The 16,582-nt window shown below is 45.7% G+C and overlaps 1 protein-coding gene across 1 annotated transcript in view; it reads left to right on the top strand.

Moving 5' to 3' along the window:
- The window catches only part of GPR176 (G protein-coupled receptor 176), a gene marked incomplete at both ends in the record, with an annotated part of 73,555 nt that extends 59,196 nt beyond the window's left edge, over nucleotides 1–14,359 (top strand). The window contains 2 exons of the mRNA XM_080707960.1: nucleotides 9,845–10,097; nucleotides 13,249–14,359. Coding sequence (XP_080564086.1) covers nucleotides 9,845–10,097; nucleotides 13,249–14,359 — 1,364 coding nt within the window. The remainder of the gene's footprint in view (nucleotides 1–9,844; nucleotides 10,098–13,248) is intronic.
- Between the last annotated feature and the right edge of the window lie 2,223 nt (nucleotides 14,360–16,582).

Below are 16,582 nucleotides of genomic sequence, written 5' to 3'. Positions count from 1 at the left end.
AAAATTCACCATGATTTTTAATCCACGTACTACATGGCTTTCTCTTGTTAATTCAATGTCTACTTTATTCAAGCTTCCTGTACCACTTAAGAAAAAACTTTGGGATCAAGTTAATTGTAGCTAAAATAACATAATGTTCTCATGATAACACCAATCAGCTTAAGCAGAGTTGGGCAAATATGAGATAGCTTAATCATAATTACAGTAAATTGATACTTCATCAGAGAGAAAAAGGACCAAATTTTTAGATAGGAAAGAAAAACAAATTGTATTGAAAAACTACCAGACAGAACCCGCCAGCTATATACTCGTTTTCCTCATATTCTTGTTGATGCCATTAGTTCTTTGGATACCAACAGCAAGGAAAATAAAAACCAAAAAACACACAAACAGCTGGGCATGGTGGCGCACATTTGTAATCCCAGCGCTTGGGAGGCTGAGACAGGAGGATCGCGCAGGTTCGAAGCCAGCCTCAGCTACTGAGTGAGGCTCCCAGCAACTTAGTGAGACCCTGTTTCCAAATAAAATATAAAATAAGTCAGGAGGTATAGCCTGGAGGTAGAAGGCCCCTGGGTTTCACCCCCAGTACCACCAAAAACAAACAAACAAACAAACCCTTCTTACCATCTACCCAGTGTTGGCTCTCTGGGCAGCTGGGAAGTTCATCTGTGTAGATTAAAGAAAGATTTTTTTTTTAAACTAGATTAATACAGACTTCTTCCTTGGGAAGTATGAACTTTGAAACTCGGGTGTTTAATGTTGGTGCCTGCTCTCCCCTACACTGCCCCCACGTTCACATAACAAAACACTGTCCTCTTTTGAACTCTGGTTTGCCTTTTCTACACTGAGGACTTCTTTATGGCTATCTTGTTTTCCCCTCACCCTCATCTTTGTCTCTCATTCTTTAAAAAGAGGTGTGTGTGTGTGTGTGTGTGTGTGTGTGTGTGTGTGTGCACGTGTGTGCGCTTACTCGTGTGTATCTGGGTATTAAACTCAGGGGCATTCTACCTTTAAGCTACACCCTAAGCATTTGTTGTTGTTGTTGTTGTTGTTGTTGTTGTTGTTGTTGTTGTACTAGGGTTGGAATCCAGGGGCATTCTACCTCTGATCGACACCTCCAGTCCTATTTTTTATTCTTTACTTTGAAACAGGGTCTCACTGAATTGCAGAGGACTTCACTAAGTAGCTGAGGCTGTCCTCGAACCACGATCCTCCTGTCTTAGCCTCCCAAATTCTGAGAATACAAGCGTGTGCCACCATGCCCGGCTCCCGTAGCACTTTCAAGAACTATTTTTTGTTTTAAAACAAGATCTTGCTAGGTTTCTGAAAGTCTCACTCCTTGCTGAGGCTGTCCTCAAACCTGTGATCCTCCTGTCTCCGCCCTCCAAGTACTGGAATTAAAGGTGTATGCCACCACAGCCAGCCTCTCACTCAAAAGGAAGGATGTTTCTTTTGAGTTGTTTGAATGTAGACCTAATGGCTCAAAATAAAATATGAATTTGACTCTTAGATTTTGATATGGTTTGGATGTGTTCCATCTAAAATACAAGGGTTAAAACTTAATTGTTGATGTGACAGCATCAAGAGCTGGGTCCTTTAAGAGGGAACCTCCCGTGTAAACGGGCTTAAGGCCCGTGTAATAGAGGGGCCTGCAATATTTGGCGCATTTCCCCACTTTCCCGCATGTGAGGACACAGAGTCCATCCCCTCTGGAGGATGTAGCAGCCAGGCACATTCATGGGGGGAGATTATTAAATAAACACAAATAAGTAAATAAATAAATAAACAAATACCGAACCCAGGGTCGTTCTACCTCTGAGCTCTACACCAGCCCTGTTTTATTTTTTATTTTGAAGCAAGGTCTGGCTAAGTCACCACACATTGCTGGCCCCGAGATCCTCCTTTCTCAGCCTCCCATGTATGGGGATTACAAGTGCGCACCAACTGCCTTGGATTGCTGTGTAGGGGGGTCATATCTATCAAGACAGGTATCCTAATCAAGGGGTCATATCTCTCAAGACAGGTATCCTAATCAAGGGGTCATATCTCTCAAGACAGGTATCCTAATCAAGGGGTCATATCTATCAAGACAGGTATCCTAATCAAGGGGTCATATCCTAATCAAGGGGTCATATCTATCAAGACAGCCATATCCTAATCAAGGGGTCATATCTATCAAGACAGCGTATCCTAATCAAGGGCATTTCATGATGTTGAGAAGTTCAGTTTCTTTCTTTCTCGATGGCAGTAGGTGTTCATTGAATGCTTTCGGTGAAATCAGTCAAGGTATATTATTTTGTACCTTTCTTCTTCAAAGTGAATTTAATTAGTTAATCTCACATCTTTTAATCCCCTGAAAATTGTAGTTAATTGTTCACTTATTTATAAGTGAATAAATCACCAATATTTTTAAAAACTAGTGTCACCATGAAACCATATCCGTGTCATGCCTACATGCGTTGGAGCAATGTCCTTAGGGAGTTTACTTTCTCATTGTGGTAAAAAAAAAAATCAAATAGCTTTTCTTTGTTCCATTTTGATTAAAATCCTTAATTGCTTATCCTGTGAGCTTAAACGCACAAGGGACCGATTAGCAATTACTGTTGGGAAGATGGTGGGTAATAATTAATGTTTTTAAAGGTTTGGGGTTTTAATTTTTTGAAGACAAATAATCAAGTAGATTTATAATACTTGTTTTATTAATTGTAACATATCCTTGGCTAGATAGCATTAAAATGTTTTTTTCATAATGATATAAATAATCTCTTCGTGATTTCAAGCTGTTTTGCTAATTGAATTTAAAGTACTACCAGGCAGTCATCATTACTCTGAGATTTTTTTACTTTTTCTTAATGAAGCAGTGCCAACATCATTGTTTTCTTTTTTATTTTCTTGACCCTTTGTGACTTTTAATTTTTCTCCTGCTCAGCATTAAAATGTGTCATGTCTGCATGTTTCTGCAGGATTTCTGAGGGGCATTTTGAGTGTTTGTTTTTTAGTGGCATGATGGGATTTTAGGAGCAGGCCTGAATCGAGGGAGGAGGCATCGTTGTTCCTAGACCTTCACGTGACTCCAGTTAAGCCTGACGTTCTAGGACTGAGCAGACCCTGCCCTGGCTCCCGCCTGCCCGCTGGCCACCGAGTGGAGCCACCGAGTCCAGGACCCCGAGGGACAGGGAGACATCTTGTGTCTCACAGGCCTGAGGAGAGGCCGCCCAAATGTCGTGGTCCCAGGGACCCTTCCTGGCTCCACGAGACAATCTCTTCTGACTCTGCCAGAGCAGCGTCACCCAGGGACCTCCATGAGGTGAGCCTGGGTGGTTCTTCTTGGCAGATTCAACTGAGCCATTTGGAACCCAAGGTCAGTAAGACCTACTGTGTCTCTCATTCCTGGTCGCTCCCCATGTCCCTTGGGGAATGTCTTCTGTTCTCTCTCTAAACAGTACCGTGCGTTGTGTGTTTGTTTTACTCCTCTGCTCTAACCTTTCTCCTTCTCTTTCTGTCAGACTTTCCCATCTTTCCCTCAGGAACCTTCACACAAGTAATAACAACAGTAACATGCCGCGCTTACCTAGCACATATAGGCGTAAGAAGCCGTTCTAGGCTGCGTGCGTATCTCACTTGCGTTGACTTATTTCGCTCTCCCAAGGCTCCTGGGGCATGGGACTTGACACATGATGAAACAGGCATCGAGAACTTAACTTACCGATGCTCACATGGCTGGTCAGTGCTACAGCTGGGACTTGAGCCTGGAAGTAGGCTCAGGGTCTGCGCTTTAGTCATTAAAGTATTCTGTCTCAGGCAGTTGTGGTGGGGCACACCTAATAATCCTAGGAGGCTGAGACAGGGGAATCACAGGTTCGAGGACAGCCTCAGCAACTTAGAACTTCACCAATTTAGTGAGACTCTGTTTCAAAATAAAAATGAAATAGGCTGGTGGTGTGGCTTAGAGATAGAATGCTCCTGGGTTCGATACCCAGTCCCCCTTACCAAAAAAGTTCAGTCAGATTTTTCTCAGAATAACCTCTCAACCATATTATATTTTATTTGTGTGTAAAAGCCCAACAGAGTACTACTTGAAAGGCCAAGAGAGCCGGGCGTGGTGGCGCACACTTGTAATCCCCGCACTTGGGAGGCTGAGACAGGAGGATCGCGCAGGTTCAAAGCCAGCCTCAGCTACTGAGTGAGGCTCTCAGCAACTTAGTGAGACCCTGTTTCCAAATAAAATATAAAACAGGTCTGGGGGTATAGCCCGGAGGTAGAAAGCCTCTGGGTTTCACCCCTCCCCCCCAAAAAAAATGGTCTGGGAGTATAGCCCAGAGGTAGAAAAGCCCCTGGATTCTACCCCCAGTACCACAAAGAATGAATGAATGAATAAATAAATAAATAAATAAATAAAATAACTGAATTGATTAAGGTCAATTAAAATCTTTCCATCTTTTTAGCCATTGATGGTGATCAACTGGGTGAAACACACAGCATCAGTGATCGATTGATGATAGAAAATTGGTCAACGCATGCGATCCTCCTGGTGTTTCTCTTCTGGTAGAAAATTTTTGCTGTGGGAGTTCAGCCAGTTCCACACGATCCCTGACCAGAGGGGGCGCTCCTTGGGGCTCTGCAGAGACACAGAAGTAGAGCTGTCTGGGACCTGTGTGGGTTTTGCCTCTAATAGTAGGGAGTATGTTCTTATATTTGAGAAAACAATGAGTGTAGCGCTCCCGAGGTGCTCAGCGTGGTGAAGGCTGGCAGTGAGTGACTGCAGGCTCATTGTAGCCGACCATCTGAATTTCCTACTGAGCACATCAAATAAAGATCCCCAGGTCCTCCAAGGTTCTGATTCAGCAGGACCCAGACCTGGGATCTTCATTTTAAAAGCTCCCAGAAATCCCAGTGGTCACAGAGCCACAGGCCTGTGGTCCAGTTTAGTGACAGTGGTATCTGTCTGACCCCGTTAAAGGTTTATATTTTCCAGTTCTCTGTCCTCCTTTTTTCCTCTACCCTTTCACTTAAAAAATGATCACTGGTGTCTTTTTTTTATTTCTTGCCTATGGGAAGTCCTCTCTATACTTACCGGGATTGCTAAATGAGGGCTGGTACCTGTGCCTTGGGACCCTGGGTCTGGATTCTAACCTAAGTTGTTTTCTTACTATGGTGTGAGTGTGTGTGTGTGTGTGTGTGTGTGTGTGTGTGTGTGTACACACATATGTGTGTGCCTGTGTGCACAGGTGTGACTAAATGTTTTATAAATACATATTTTTACCAGTCTCTACTGCCATAAGGATGATACCTGGTTTGGGGGTTGAGGGGAATATAACTCAGCCTGGCATATGTAAGCCATCTCCAGCATTACAAAAATTTATCTAGATCTCTATCTGGCTTTCAACTTGAAATTATAAGATACACAGAAAAGACAAAGAAAAATCCAACATCAAGAAACAAATCTGTCAAGGATCCACTCTCGGAAACGACCCAGATAGTGAAGCTATCAGAGAATTAAAAATAATTATGATAACCCAGGATAATTCCCTCCCTTACAGTCAGCTGGAGTCTTTAGGCACCTCAGTTCCTCTTGGTCAAACCTCACACATTCACAGTCTCCAGGGTTGGGACGTGGACTTCTTTATTGATGGAAGGCATTATTCTGTTTATCATAATACCAAACAGAATCAGAATTCAGAAAGAGAAAAGAAAGAACATGGGGCAGAAGAGATAATGGTTGGTCAGATATTTTCCAAAAATCATAAAAAGACATTAAACCATAATTCAAGAAGATCGTAGTGTCCTAACCAGGGTGCATGTGCCCATACACTCCCCCCTATCTGCGTACATCATATCCAAATTGCTGAAAACCAGAGTTAAAGAGAAATCTTGAAAACAGGAAGAGAAGAAAGGACATATTATGCACAGAGCAACAAAGGTAAGAATTACAGAGATTCGTCATCAGAAATTATGCAGTCCAGAAGATAAACAGCAGAGTGACATCTTTCAAGTGCTGGAGGAAAAGAACAGGCCCCTCTTAACTCAGAATCTTATGCTCAGCAAAAATGTCTTTCAAAAATGAAGAAAAAAGAAAGACATTTTCAGACAAACAAGAACTGAGAGAATTCATTACTAGCAGACCTGCACCACCAGAAATGTGAAGGGAAGTTCTTCAGGCAGGAGCACGATGCCAGACAGAAACCTACACACGCCAGGCACGGTGGTGCGGGCCTATAATCCCAGCACTCGGGAGGCTGAGACAGGAGGATTGCAGGCCCAAGGTCAGCCTGAGCGATGTATTAAAACTTAACAGCAACCTAGTGAGACCCTTTTTCAAAACAAGTGTGGGGTGTCCCCAAAGATTAAATGTTCCTGGGTTTAATTTTTAATACCAAAAAAACCCTACTCTTTTCACGAATATTTTGGGAGAGTGTAGTTATTTGTCATAAAATAAAAATCATGATTAACAGAATAGGTAAGAAAAGGGGCAGAGAGGAGAAAGCAGAGAGTGAGGAGCAGGTAGAAATGAATTTCCCCTGGGTTTTATTTATTTATTTATTTATTTATTTATTTGGTGGTACTGGGGTTCCTGGAAGCCCTTCTATCTCCAGGCTACATTCCCAGACCTATTTTTACATTTTTATTTGGAAACGGGGTCTCCTAAGCCAGCACGCGAGGCTGCCTTCGAACCTGCGCGATCCTCCTGTCTCTGCCTCCCAAGCGCGGGGATGACAAGCGTGCGCCACCACGCCCGGCTCCCCTGGGTTTTAAAAGATACGCGACTCCTGGGCCACGGCCTGTCCTTTGCAGTGAGTTTTCTTGCTTGTTCTGTTACTCATGATGGTTTGTTCAACACGACCTACCAACCTACAAATATTAACAGCGATGAGAGAAAAAGAAAATCCTAAGGGTCTTGACTGTAACGTGGAGATAGCTTACTTATGAAAATCCCTTTGTGGGCTGGAGACCCCTGACTACAAAAGCTGTCAATGTTGTGACACGCACACTTCCTTCCTGGCAGAGTTCTTCACCTGGGCTATTTCCTCAGTAGATACTTACTGGTTTTGCAGTTCTGTCTGTAAAACCTAGGCGAAGAAAGCTGCTTCGGTCAGACCGTCATCTATGCTGCGGTGGAGGAAGGCTAAAACCAAATCCAAACCAACCGAGATTCACACACAGGACTGTTACGCATCTCATCACCTTGGTGACAGGTAGTACTAGTGTAAACAACCCTGGACAGACTTGAGTAGGTGTGTTATATACACTGCCGATTTCCTCTCACCAGAGCCCCCACACTAACATAAAGTGTGGGAGTGAATTTCCTACAAGCAGCTGGTCTGCATACCGAGACACAGTGGTGGTGTTTTCTACTTTTCTTGGGAAGTAACAGGCAGTTGTAGAATTCTGTGTTTGAAGAGAAACCCGTTGAGAGCAAGTTCTGTCCACTTCTGACGTGTGGAGGCAGCTCCTCGGGGCGGCCTTGTCTGGAGGCCTGAGCTCTGTTGGCCCCTGCCCGGCACCATCATTTGATTTCGGAGATGACTCTGCTGTCAGCCTGGTTCTTTAAAAGGCATTCTCTGTACATGAACACAGGAGGTAGCGGTGGCCTTAGCATGACTAATTGACCAAATGGATCCATTCTCAACCTTACTAGGCAAAAGGAGAGTAGGCTGCCCCACATACCTGAAAACCGGGGCCCTGGGATAGTCAGGTGACCTGTAGGCTGTGGTTTAGAAGTGACATTTCTGAAATTGTAGTTCAGAGCCAGCTGCACTGTGGTGCTTTGTGTAACTGCAGGCTCCTGTTCCCACACCTTTTAACTGTGAGTCAGTCTGTCCCGTATAGTCACTCTGATGTAGAGGGAGGTTTGGGAACTACCGACAGACTAGCATATGTATTATAAAAGGGCTCTCTCACCGCAGTGACGTTTGATTACTGTCTGTCCACTTATCTAACAAATTCATTTATTCAACAAATATTTATCAGATGCCTACTCTGTGCGAGGTACGGAGCTGTGCAGAATTGTACCAGTGAACAAGAATGACTTGTTTTTTTTTTACCTCATGAGATGGAGAAAAAACAAACAATAGTTACAAGAACTGCAGAGTACACAACAGAGTAATAAAAAGGAGGGAGGAGGAGTGGCCATTTAAAATAGAAAGATGGTTGGAGAAGGCTTTTTGGGGGGCAGCACTTAAACTAAGACCTGGATTAAAAGGAACCAGGCATACAGGGACATGCAAGTTTTTTTAACTAAAAAAAACTCGTACAAACGTCTGAGAAAGGAGAGGTCGTCTGTTTCCTCTCGTTGTGGAAGCTAGAGAGAAAAGGGGAAACAAAAGAGACCAGAAAAATGAGGGGAGGTAACAGAAGAGTGGAGGGGACCTGGGAGCCACGTGGGGAGACTTGGTGACGGAGACAGTTCAAATAATGCTTTGTACAGATGCAACGTTATCTCAATAATATGTCGGAGGATGGGGAGGACACACCAAGTGCTGTGTACATGTGGGCTTCTTTGCGTGGAACCTCATTATGACGTATAATTATGATGCTTAATAAAAGCACATTTTTAAAAACTTGTGCAAATGCACTGAGACAGGTGTTTCAAGAGCAGAAAAGGCACCGTAGCTGGTGCCCAGCGAGCCAGGGAGAGCGAGGTGTGAGATTAGGTGGGTAAGCCTGGCTCAGGGAGGCCCTGGAGGAGCCCGTGGTGTGAAATAGATGGAGGGGTGGAGAATCAGTGATATAGTTGGGAAGAGGAGTCTCCGGTGGAGAGCAGAGGCCTCCTTTGCATATGAATTTGGAAGCCATCAGCATTTTGGTGGAAAGCCACAAGATAGAAGAGTGAGAGGTGCAGAGAGGGTGAGGAGGGCCTAGCAGAAGGTTCAGAGCAGCCGGGCTGGGGTGGGAGGCTGGGAGGGAAGCCACAGGAGAGAAAGCTCAGAGAGAGGTGGCTGGTGGTTCCGTGGCTGCTGAAAACTGGAATATTACTGTTCAGTGCAGTAGCTACGAGCTACATGTGACCCCTGAGCACCTGGAACTTGACTAGTTCCAACTGAGATGAGCTGAAACAAAACACACCCAGGATTTTGAAGACTGACTACAAAAACAAGAACGGAAAGCACTTTATTAATTTTAAAATAATAATAACATATTAAAATGATTTGGGGCTACTGGGTTGAATAAAATCTAGTGTCAAAATACCGCTTGCCTTTTTACTTTATGAGCATATATTTATTAGAAAAATTTAAATGACACGTGTGGCTTGCAGCACATTTGTGTTGTAGTTTGGCAACTTGGAAGTCATTAGTAAACTTGGTAATTAAAGTTAACGAGATTAAGTAAATCTAGCTAGTTGTTTATATGCCAATGGTACTGAACCATCATCAAAATAATAACATTTTTCCTAAAATTAATTTTTTTATGGTGGAACCCAGGGGATTTTTTTTTTTTTTACCTCTGGGCTATACTCCCAGCCCTATTTTATATTTTATTTGGAAACAGGGTCTCACTAAGTTGCTGACAGCCTCACTAAGCAGCTGAGGCTGGCTTCGAACCCGTGCGATCCTCCTGTTTCAGCCTCCCAAGCGCGGGGATCACAAGTGTGCGCCACCACGCCCGGCTTTTCCTAAAGTTAAATAATAGAACTCACCACTAAAACTTCATCTGGACTTTTAGATATGTGTATGATTTAATAATTTTACATAAATTGGCAATATCGTGTGTATTTGAATGAAGTTCTTTGACATCGCATTTTGAATGTGTCTTTAAATCTTTTAACCAGTATTTTTTTCCTTTTAATTTAAATTCTTAATTTGTTTCTGTTTTTATTTTTATTCTTTATTTTTGCCTGTCCGGCCAGGAAACTTCATGGTGTTATGGTCAACTTGCCGCACAACCGTGTTCCAATCTGTCACCAACAGGTTCATTAAAAACCTGGCCTGCTCGGGGATCTGCGCCAGTCTGGTGTGCGTGCCCTTCGACATCGTGCTCAGCGCCAGCCCGCACTGCTGCTGGTGGATCTACACCATGCTCTTCTGCAAGGTCGCCAAGTTTCTGCACAAAGTCTTCTGCTCTGTGAGCATCCTCAGCTTCCCCGCCATTGCTTTGGACAGGTAAGTTCAGGTTCCCAGAGACGTGACTATTTTTTATTTTTATTTTTTGGTACTGGGGATCGAACCCATGGGAGTTCTACCTCTGAGCTCCATCCCCAACCCTTTTTATCGTGAAACAGGTCTCGCTAGGTTGCTGAGGGCCTCGCTAGGTTGTGGAGCCTGCCCTGGAACCTGTCATCCTCTTGTCTCAGCCTCCCAAGTATGTGCAAGCCACCATGTTCAGATTCAGATTAAAAAAAAAAAATACTCTTTTGGGTGCATTATAAAAAGCACATCATAGAGTACAGCTCACAGTGGTAGTGATAGGCGCGCACACAGCCCTTGGTGGGCTTTTCCCTGGCTCCCTCCCTCCTCCTGGCTTCAACTTTTTTTTTTTTTTTTTTTTTTTTTTTTTTTTTTTTTTTTTAAGTATACTAAGTTGGGCGTGGTGGCGCGCAGGCTTGTAATCCCAGCATTCAGGATGCTGAGATGGGAGGATCGCTGTTCTCGGGCAGCCTCAGCTACTTAGTGAGGCCCTTTGCAACTCAGTGAGACCCTGTTTCAAAAATAAAAAGACACACACACATATATATATATATATATGGCTGGGGGTGTAGCTCAGAGGTACAATGCCCCTAAGTTCCAGTCCCAGTACTGCCAAAAAAAAAAAAAAAAGTGTACTGAAAACAAAACATCATGAAACAAATGAAGAATCATTAAAGTTCCACACACTACTTTTCAGTCTGCTAGTGGTCAATAGACAGGAAGTGAACTCCCAAACAGCCTCGCCAGGCGCGCAGAGCCCCGGGGTAGGGCTCTGTCCCGAGGACGCTGGAGCAGAGCTGCAGGCTCTGCTGCCACTTCAGCTCGGTTGGAATCGGACTTGCATTGCCATTTGAACTAGATTGCTCATCTGATTGATAACTGCAATCTGGGACTTTTGATGCAAGGTGAAAACATTTTTGTGTGATTCAGAAGTGAATCAGTGGTTATTTCACAAATGATTAAGATGGCCCATTTGGACCCAGACGGGTAACACCAGAATCCCTCTGGGGGATTTCATTCCAAGGCTTCATATCGTCATGGTGGTTGTTTTCTCTTCTGGTCATTTAAAAAGGGATGCTTATTCCTAAATGGACCCTGTATCTTACTTCTTGCCATCATCTGTAATTTTTTTTTTTTTTTTTTTTTTTTTTTTTTGCGGTACTGGGGATGGAACCCAGGGGCCTTCTAGCCCCGGGCTACACTCCCAGACCTATTTTATATTTTATTTGGAAACAGGGTCTCTTAAGCCAGCTGAGGCTGGCTTTGAACCTGTGCGATCCTCCTGTCTCAGCCTCCCAAGTGCAGGGGTTACAAGCGTGCGCCACCACGCCCGGCTCCATCATCTGTAATTTGGAAGTCAGAGTCTTTGCCTCAAGTTGACATGCTGGTGGGTGCCTTAATGCATTTGGTGCTCAACTACTTGTGTTCTTGGCAGGTATCCCTTCAACTGCCCCCGTACTCCCTGCTCTTGAGAAATATTTCTTCTTGTGAGACAGGGTCTTGCTATGTTGCCGAGGCTGGCTTTGAACTCCTGTACTCAAGTGCTCCTCCTGCTTCAGCCTTTCTAGAAGCTCAGACTCCAGGTGTGGGCCACTGTATCTGGTAATGGTGAAGTCTGAAGTCTTCAGTTTTACACCCTGGACTCTTTCCTGGAGGTTGAAAACAAAAATAGTTTTTTTGCTGGGTGCAGTGGCACACACCTATAATCCCAGTACTCGGGGAGGCTGAGACATGAGGATTGCAGGTTCAAGGCCAGTCTAAGCAATTTGGCGAGGTCAAATTAATGAGATCTCATTTCAAAATTAAAAAAAAATAAAAAGGCTGGGTTGTAGCTCGATGGTAGAATGCCACTGGGTTCAATCCCCAATACCCCCAAATAATACTACTAAAAATTAGAGTGGGTTTTACAATATGATTTACATATTATAAAATTCACCCATTTAAAGGTGCAAGTCAACGAATTTTAGCTGCACCTTCCAAGAAACCTTGAGCCCATTTACAGTTGCTCCCAATCCCATCCCCAGACCCAGGCAGCTACCAGGCTTTCAATCTCCATGTTTTCCTTTTGGAGTTTCAAGCAGGGCCATATAGTATGTGTGCCTTTCTGCCTGGCTTCTTTCACTGGGCATGTTTTCAGGTTCATCTGTCTTATAGCATGTATCAGTACTTCATTACTTTTAGGGCTGAATGACTGTATGTCACTGAGGTTGGGAGGTCAACTCCAGTATTAGCTGATGGCAAGGATGTGGGCTGAGCTGATAGGAAGAAATTCACCATATCTCTGATGGCTGGTGGCAGCCCCTGCATGGTACATGTGGCTCTAGGGAATGAAGAATTATCCCATTTCTTCAAATTGCTGGTGATATGCCGGGCGTGGTGTCGCACGCTTGTAACCCCCGCGCTTGGGAGGCTGAGACAGGAGGATCGCGCAGGTTCGAAGCCAACCGCAGCTACTTAGTGAGGCTCTCAGCAACTTAGTGAGACCCTGTTTCCAAATAAAATATAAAATGGGTCTGGGAGTATAGCCCAGAGGTAGAAAGCCTCTGGGTTCCACCCCCAATACCACACACACAAAAAAAGTCGCTGGTGAGAGCAAAACAAAGTACATCTGGAATTCTGTTTAGCTTGAAAGGGGAAAAAAAAAGTATTATCTAATTCTAACAAAAATGTAATTGTGCAGGTATTTTAGACCTATTGGTTGCCCTTAGAATTGTCATGAGAACAATGCTATTGATCAAAATAAAACAAGTGCTGAGAAATAGAACGCCCCTGGGCTCAATCTGAAGTAGCCAAGACAGACAGACAGACAGACAGACAGACAGACAGACAGACAGACAGACTAGATGCCTTTAGAGCAAGCAGAGGCATCCTTTATTTTGAGGGTACTATAGGTTTTAATCCTGGGGCAATAATTCTAAGCGTAGCCATGAATTGACTTTTGTTGTTGTCTTGGTGTAGTGATTATGTGATGCTTTTCATTGTATTGCAAAGTTCTAGAAACTTAAGGTTTGGCTTCCTGGATTCCCCTTAAGATTCCCTTTCTTAAGCCAAATTAAAAACAAGAGACCTAGCCATTTCCCTCTCTCACCTACTATTGGTAAATTAATCTCATTTGTGTATCATCCAGGTACTACTCAGTCCTCTATCCACTGGAGAGAAAAATATCTGACTCCAGGTCCCGGGAACTGGTGATATACATCTGGGCCCACGCAGTGGTGGCCAGTGTCCCTGTGTTTGCAGTGACCAATGTGGCCGACATCTATGCCATGTCCACCTGCACAGAAGTCTGGAGCAATTCCCTGGGCCACCTGGTATACGTTCTGGTCTACAACATCACCACGGTCATCGTGCCTGTGGCTGTGGTGTTTCTCTTCCTGATCCTGATCCGACGGGCCCTGAGTGCCAGCCAGAAGAAGAAGGCCATCATAGCTGCGCTCCGGACCCCGCAGAACACCATCTCTATCCCCTATGCCTCCCAGCGGGAGGCCGAGCTGCACGCCACCCTGCTGTCCATGGTGATGGTCTTCATCCTGTGCAGCGTGCCCTACGCCACTCTGGTTGTCTACCAGACTGTGCTTAACGTGCCCGACACGTCTGTATTCTTGCTGCTTACCGCCATTTGGCTGCCCAAAGTCTCTCTGCTGGCAAACCCCGTGCTCTTTCTAACTGTGAACAAATCAGTCCGCAAGTGCTTGATAGGGACCCTGGTGCAACTGCACCACCGGTACAGTCGCCGTAACGTGGTTAGCGCGGGGAGCGGGGTGGCCGACGCCAGCCTGGAACCCAGCCTGCGCTCTGGCAGCCAGCTCCTGGAGATGTTCCACATCGGACAGCAGCAGATCTTTAAGCCCACGGAGGATGAGGAAGAGAGCGAGGCCAAGTACTTGGGCTCAGTTGACTTCCAGGCCAAAGAGGGGCTGAGCACCTGCCTGGAGGGAGAACACGGGTCCCAGTTTGTACCCCCAGGCACAGTGGACTCTATATCCCAGGTGGCACCAGCAGCCCCCGTGGAGCCCGAGACCTTCCCTGACAAGTATTCCCTGCAGTTTGGCTTTGGGCCTTTTGAGTTGCCCCCTCAGTGGCTTTCAGAGACCCGGAATAGCAAGAAGAGGCTGCTTCCTCCACTGGGCAATACCCCAGAAGAGCTGATCCAGACAAAGATGCCCAAGGCGGGCAGGGTGGAGCGCAAGATGAGCAGGAACAACAAAGTGAGCATCTTCCCGGAGGTGGATTCCTAGCGAGCACTGGGAATCCCCGGGAGCGACCGGAGCGTCTGCATCGCTGCCCGTCCTTCGCTCTGGCCATGCGAGTTGTGTGAGCGCATCCAGCCCACTGTGGGGCGAGTCCTCCTGTGTGGGCCGAGTGCTTTCGAATGAAAGGGAAATCTGTGAAGTCAAACGGCCTCTCCATTCATTGCCTCAGTGATCCACGTCCTCAGTAAAGTCCATATTTCTCTCTGTGGGACGAAAGCTGGGCGGTTTGGAGCAGGTCTTAGGGTGGTTGCTCCATGTATTTATTTGGGGGTAGATTCCCATTTTTCTGGGTTCAGCAGAAAACATACAGAAAGGAGCTCAGAGGGAGCCGAGGCACTGTAGGGAAAGTCCAAGGTGGTGACAGTGGCATGGCTGTGAAGAAGATGTCCATTGGGTGAGCTAAACATAACAAGTAGGAAAACCTACGACATTGCGAAGGTAGGGTCATAATGCCTAAAACTATTTCTCTGGAGGTCCCGATCACCCCGATGCCTTTCATTGAGATATAAGTAAGGGATGACTATTCCGCTCCTGTTTGACAGACACAGGGATCGAAGTGCCAGGGGCTGAGGGAGAGAGTTGTTCTCCATTACCCTGATATCGTCAAGGCTCAGAAAGATGTACTGGTCCCCCCTCCAGCCATGGCCAGTGTTGGCTGGAAAATGCTGGCAGGCTCTTCACTGTGGTTTTTCTCTTAAACTGTGTTTTCTCATCAAATGAGAGAGAAGCTTAGAGGCAGGAAAGAAAGACTGAGAAACACCCGTGGCACTGTGGTCTTTTTCTCCACAACACGTGCTCTGTAACAGTCAGTTATGAGTAAACTATTTTGGAACAAATCATCTTATGGAAATGTTTGGAATTAAAAGGTGGATAAGAGCCAGGCGTGGTGGCGCTCGCTTGTAGTCCCAGCATTTGGGAGGCTGAGACAGGAGGATCAGGATTCGGGGCCAGCCTCAGCTACACTTAGTGAGGCCCTCTGTAACTCAGTGAGACCCTTTTTCAAAATAAAGAATAAAAAATTGTCGTCTCTGTCGGACTGAGAGAAGGGCCAGGCACATCGATCTCAGTTTCAGTGTGTGGTGCAGCTGTGGTTCTGAGAGAGAGAGGACCAGAACAGGAAGAATCAACATCAGAAGCCAAGGAGACACCTCGCTCAGAGGAGGTCTTCATTTCCCCTTTGCAATGAAGTCTCAGGTGGGAGCCAAAGTGGGTGAGAGAGGGAGGGCCGTGTCCTCAGCTGACTAGTCCTCTGGTGGTTCTCATACATGGCTCTAGCCCACTGTGGGACGGATCTCACCAGGCTGGTTCAAACGTAACACTTCACGCTAGTGAGGGCAAATCCAGCTCCACTCTCCATTTCTCTCTGAGCGTTTTGTTCCTGTTAGTGGTCCTTGGGGGCCAACTGGTGCCTTGAGCGAGCTTGAGGGGCAGTGGGAGGGTCTCCTCATCCCAAACTTCCACATCCCAAAGACTGGTCCCAGCACATCCCTCCTTTGGCCTCCCTGGCCCCTTGTCCCCTGAGGAAGCTCAGCGTGTGCTTTCCCTTTCTCCTCTTGGATGTGCTGTCTTGTGATTCCTGAATCCTGTGGCCCTGCCCTGGGGGAGGGAGCGCCTTCCTCTCTGTGTCTGTTCCCTCGCTGCGTCCTTTGCTCACAGCGGACTGGGGGGCCCGGCCCCTCCCTCGAGGCTCCCCTGCCTCCTGGACCCCGTGTGCATGCTGTCGTAGCTGCTGGCCCCGAGAGCCAGCGCTGTGTCCCTTCAAGCTTGTCTATCATAGCCTTCATAATTGTTACAGCTTCTATCAAGCGGAAAATATCCGTCAGAGAATTTTGTCCACTTTATAAGAATCTGTCAAATGTAGCCCTTTTGGTGTCGTCCTGATGATATCTATGTATAACTTAATAAATTCTGATGAAGCAGAATCTGGTTGGGTATATTTCTCATGTATATTTGAAGTAAATGGTCGACTTCTAACAGGCTAATGCCAGATGTATTTCTATACTCTTCGAAGAATAACTTTTTTTGTGTGTGTGTGGGTCTGGGGATGGAACCCAGGGGCATTCGACCTCAGAGCTACACCCCCTGCCCTATTTTTTATTCTTTGTTTTTGAAACCGGGTCTCACTGAGTTGCAGAGGGCCTAAGTAGCTGAGGCTGTCTGTGAACTGCGATCCTCCGGTCTCAGCCTCCTGAATGCTGGGATTACAAG

This window comes from Muscardinus avellanarius (genome assembly GCF_963383645.1).
Source record: "Muscardinus avellanarius genome assembly, chromosome: 12".
Lineage (NCBI taxonomy): Eukaryota > Metazoa > Chordata > Mammalia > Rodentia > Gliridae > Muscardinus > Muscardinus avellanarius.
This window is presented reverse-complemented; position numbering and strand designations above follow the sequence as displayed.